General features: G+C 36.8%; 1 protein-coding gene across 3 annotated transcripts in view; it reads left to right on the top strand.

Moving 5' to 3' along the window:
* The window catches only part of LOC111872362 (solute carrier family 35 member E3), a 31,280-nt gene that overhangs the window by 2,566 nt on the left and 23,615 nt on the right, over positions 1-5,099 (top strand). For all 3 annotated transcript variants that reach the window (XR_002844216.2, XR_002844215.2, XM_023866161.2), the window contains exon 2: positions 3,165-3,275. Coding sequence is in view for 1 of the 3 variants with exons in the window: in XM_023866161.2 (XP_023721929.1) it covers positions 3,165-3,275 (111 nt within the window). In the remaining 2 variants the exon portion in view is untranslated. The remainder of the gene's footprint in view (positions 1-3,164; positions 3,276-5,099) is intronic.

The raw sequence follows: 5,099 nt of genomic DNA, 5'->3' as shown, positions 1-5,099 counted from the left end.
AACACTAAAGACCCTCTCTACAAAACCAATGTACAACGCCTGTTGGCTGCATATAAAGCTCAAGGTTGCAAGATGAGCTTAAAAGTTCGTTTCTTACACTCCCATGTTGACTATTTTCCCGAAAACTTGGGAGCCTGTAGTGAAGAGCAGGGTGAACGATTTCACCAAGATGTCCGTGATATCGAAAGACGCTACCAAGGAAGATGGAATGCAAATATGCTAGCTGACTACTGCTGGATGATCAAGCGGCAAACGGAAAATGGAAAGCAAAAGCGTGTTTGGAGAAGCATCAAAGAGAAGAAGAAAAGGTTTCACAGGCAAAAAGACTGAACACAGAATGTTAAATATATCGTGAAGGAATTGTTTGTTTAATTATGAGAAATAATATATTTAGTTCAATGTAATAAAATTAGTGATTTTTTTCATCACTGTTATGATTTTTCATTGTAAACCCCTATTATTTTCCAAAAAAACCGTACGTGATAGGGGGAAATTGAGATCATTTTTGGATTCAGCATCCTAGAAAACATAAAGTTTACCAAAAATATTCCATGCAGCTGAAAAAAAAATATTTTTGCAGACCTGTGTTATCATCACCAAATTCAAAGCTAAGTGTAGATTTTATGCAATTAGCTTCTTGCTATATTACATTGTACCAAAACATACCTTAACATATGTTGCATATTTTTTAAATATAAGTCTTCCTTTCCTGGGGGTAGAGGGCAGGTGGTGCATAAGTGACAACCTTACTGTCATCTGTGAGCCGATTGTCTAGAAAATATGGGAGCCCTGACATCTCACAACCTTATCAATCAATCAATCAGTTTATTTTTTCTGAGAATCCATATTTGGAGATGCAACCTCTAGGTATAGAACAAATCAATTACTACATATTAAAATAACATACGTATCATACATGAGTGAACAATACTATGAAACTTAATTACGTACAGATTTCATACAAATCAATCATACAATATATCATCCCACTTTCAACAATTCAGTACCAAAAGAAACCCAACATCCAACGTTTTCTTTTATAGATTAAGTGAGGACAAGATATTTGTCATAACATGAAACCATAACACACTCACTTCAGAATTTTAGGGACATATATTCATCAACGAAATAAATGGAATGTTTCAAGAGCCAGGATTTTAAGTCCCTCTTAAAAGAGTTAAATTTTTTTTATTTTATCTACTCAGGGACCTTATTATACAAGGTGATACCCATATTTATAACGCTTTTCTTAAAAAGAACTGTATTCCAATGATTTACACGTAAATTTAGTTTTCTTCACGTGTTGTAATTATGAATGTCCAAATTTTTTGCCATAAAGTCTTTATTTTTTTAATAAAACATATCACTTCAAAAATGTATAGCACTGCCAGTGTTAAAATATTATTATCTTTAAAAATTTGTCGGCATGATGTTCAATTATTAAGCCCACTGATAATTCGAAGGACCTTTTTTTGAAGTTTAAAGAGTTTGTCACATTCGTTATCCCCTCCCCATAATATAATATCGTACTGCAGACAGGACTCAAAATTTGAAAAGTAGATATTTCTTATCATATATGGGCTCAACGTTTCTTTTAATGTTTTTATCATATAAACTACTTTGCATAGCATAGCTCTTAAAAATCAAGCATGGGTGCCCCGTTTTAGGTTTTCTGTGATGTAAATACCTAAAAATATTAGTTCTGATTTATAGGTAATTTCTAAAGTTTAAAAATTGATTTGTGCTCTTAACAGAACTCTCATTTGTTTTGGATGAAATGACATACCAATGTTTTTTTTTTTTTTTCAAAATTTATTATAAGATTATTTTTCTTGAACCATATATTTAACTCTCTCATCACGTTTTTTTTATGTTGAAGGTCAACTTCATCTGATCCAGTAATGGCCCTCCATGACCTTTTACAGGAATAGCTATACTTCTTTTTTATATGTATTATGACCCTATGTTAAATGACATTACTATCACTTTTCTATCACAGGTTTGTTCATCCACCATGTTGTTACCACCTGTAGGAAATTAAAAGCACTGTAAGGGTAGAGGACATAATGTACTTCCATGATGGCATACCATTGCATCCATATATATAAAATGGCAATGATTGCACTTCTGCCATTGTATACGTATATTATCAAATAGGTGTGAAGAAGAGCAAAACATTAAAAAAACAGTAAAAAATTACAATGTTCACCTTACCAGAAAAACTAATTAGTGAATGAATTATTCTGACATCTAGCATCTTTGTAAAGTGGAGCTGTTTTGCCAGATATTTTCAAACTGTTTGAGGTTTGATATTTTTGAAAAAGTGTGTTTTTAACTATTTCCTGTTGAAATTCAATTTTTTTTCTGGAACCACAAGAAAAAGAAACCCAGACTATAACTAAAAGTAAGCTTTGGAATTAATCAGAAAAATTCATTATGAGAGGGATGTGCATTCAAGAAAAATGCAAGAATATTTATTTCATATTAATATATTTATTTATTTATTTACTTGAATTCTTTATTTATTTAGATAGCTCAGTTGGTATAGGGACTAGGCTACAGGCTGGACAACTGAGGAATCAGGGTTCACTTCCCAACAGGTTCAAGAGGTTCTTCTCTTTTCCACATTGTTGAGACTGGCTCTGGGTTCCATCCAACTTCCTATCCAGTGAGTGTGGGCGGCTCTTTCATTGGGGTTAAAGCAACCAGGGGGTGAAGCTGACTCAGCTCTGTCTACTGTTGAATTGAAATATATATGGAGCTATACCTCTATCCCCACATACATCTCCTTGGCATAGTGTTTAAGCCTTTGAAGGATGAAGTTCTTCTGAACAGTATCTTTGAATCGCATTCCTACTTGAAAGGAGGGATGCTGTGTCTTCATTTTAAAGACTAAGTGGTTAATGCAGTTTATGGAATTAGTGTTGTTTATTCTGAGTCATATGAAAGACACAGATATTTTCTATGAGCAGATTGAGAGTTTTTAATATTAAAGTATATGATGCATGTGGCTTAGAGAGTTAAATTAAGCAAGCGGAGACCTTTGCCTTTATCTTCATATTAGGTAGGTCAGGAACCTCAAGCAGTTAGTTCTGAAATGGGATGTGGCCTGGATTAATTCGACTATCTTCATTAGTTTTGCTTTGTGCAATGTTTGATTACAGATACCCATTACCTTGGGAGTGTGCATGAATTTCTACTATGATATCCAGTTCAATGTTCTGGGTACAGTGTATGCTACACTGGGGGTGGTGGTCACGTCAGTGTACCAAGTGGTGAGTAGTTTCGTCTGTACATGCTCTTTACAGATAATTTACACAAATGTAGAATACAGGTTTCAAGAAGCTTTTCATGAAAATGACTGCAGCTGATGTCAGCCTGCTAATGCAAATGCACTTACCAGCCGAATTAGTGCACTCTGGACATGTCTGCACTTTGCATTACCATAATCGCATATAGCACCATAACATTGTTGCTGTATAGAGAGATAAGGGGCCATTGTTATGAGATTGCCATAAGTTCTATGCTGAACTTCTCATCATGCTCTGAATCATGTTAACTAGCTGTTTGCCTATGTAATTTTAGAAGATTCATCTGCACAACTACAGTATATAATGGTGTATTATATATATATATATTTATTTATTGCAACATATTTCAGCCATGGTGGTCATCTTAAGGCAGTTGGTACATTCATTATTGCTTACTGCACTTCTCAGCGGCCTCCGTAGTCTTGGGGTAATGTTCCCACCTCATGACTCAAGGTATGCGGGTTCAAACCCGGCGGAGGTCGTGGAATTTTTAAGGGCGGAAAAATTCAGGGAACAAGTCCTCCGAGAGGGACTTTAAGCCGTGGGTCCCGTGTCGTAGCTTTACAGCACGTAAAAGAACCTCATGCCTCAAGGAGGCCTCTGAGCCAAATTATTAAGGACATTTCCCGCCCAACAATAGTCTCTAACGCCTCTGGTAGATGGGGGGAAGTATCGAGATACCGCTGAGCCAGTATAGGCCGAACTCGCTGGCTGAGTCGGGACTGATGGCACTCACCAGTATCGGTAGGGTATAGAGAGTGGTAGAATATCACGGGGACGTACAATAGACCACTGGTCGTGGTGCATGGGGAAACCCACCCCCTCCAATAATAATAATAATACTGCACTTCTCAGCATTGGCTAACGTTTACATGTTCACTTGTCTTAAAATGTGCTGCCTGGTTTTAAATTTTTTTTTTAATTCTCATAGTGGGGGGTGGAGTCCAACTGGGTCCACTCAACACGGCGACCACTGATTGGCCTGTTGTAGCCTGCCCCGGGTGATTATGATGATGGAGAATTTGGTGGAATGAAGATTGGCAGGGGAAACTGAAGTACTCGGAGAAAACCCGCCCCAGCGCCACTTTGTCCACCACAAATCCCACTTGACCAGACCCGGGATTGAACCCCGGCTGCTGCGATGGGCAGCCAGCGACTAACCGCTTGAGCTATGGCGTAGCCTGCTGCCTGGATTAGTTAAATGTGTAGTTAAAATGTGGTAAGCAGGATAGATAATGGGGAGGATTGGGGTATGTGAACTTGTAGGGGATAGGTATTACATGACAATGATGTAAATGAATGTAGCATTTTCCTGAAGATGGCCTCCATGGCCAAAACATATAGCAATTAATAAATAATATATAATTACCATTATGTATTTTAGTTGTGTAGGCAGAACTTCTGTAATTACGTGTATAATATCCAACACAACATGATGCTCCAATGCCATATTCTAGGTAACTGTAAATATTTCCTGTTGTTATTTAATTTGAATGTTCATTGTTACTGTAATTTGGTTGTGTGCAGATCCATTTCAGTCCAGTTAAAATCATATTTCCTAGAAATGTCCTGATCAGTGTTTCACAGTTTCAGTATTTCAGCCATGATTAATGCTGTTGTTGCATTGCTTCTTATTTCTGCTGGATCTGTATAAAATATATGCACTGAAGTACCTTTAGTAGATATTTCCTTTGAATCTGATGACAGTTTTGGCCAGCAGAATACAGGATTTTATGTGTAAGATTTGAGGCTTTCACGGCGGTGACTATGAAGAAAGCAGTCTTCTGG

The sequence above is a fragment of the Cryptotermes secundus genome, unplaced genomic scaffold (genome assembly GCF_002891405.2).
Source record: "Cryptotermes secundus unplaced genomic scaffold, Csec_1.0 scaffold144, whole genome shotgun sequence".
NCBI classification, from domain to species: domain Eukaryota; kingdom Metazoa; phylum Arthropoda; class Insecta; order Blattodea; family Kalotermitidae; genus Cryptotermes; species Cryptotermes secundus.
The sequence above is the reverse complement of the archived record's forward strand: the minus strand, read 5'-3'. Positions and strand labels throughout refer to the sequence as shown.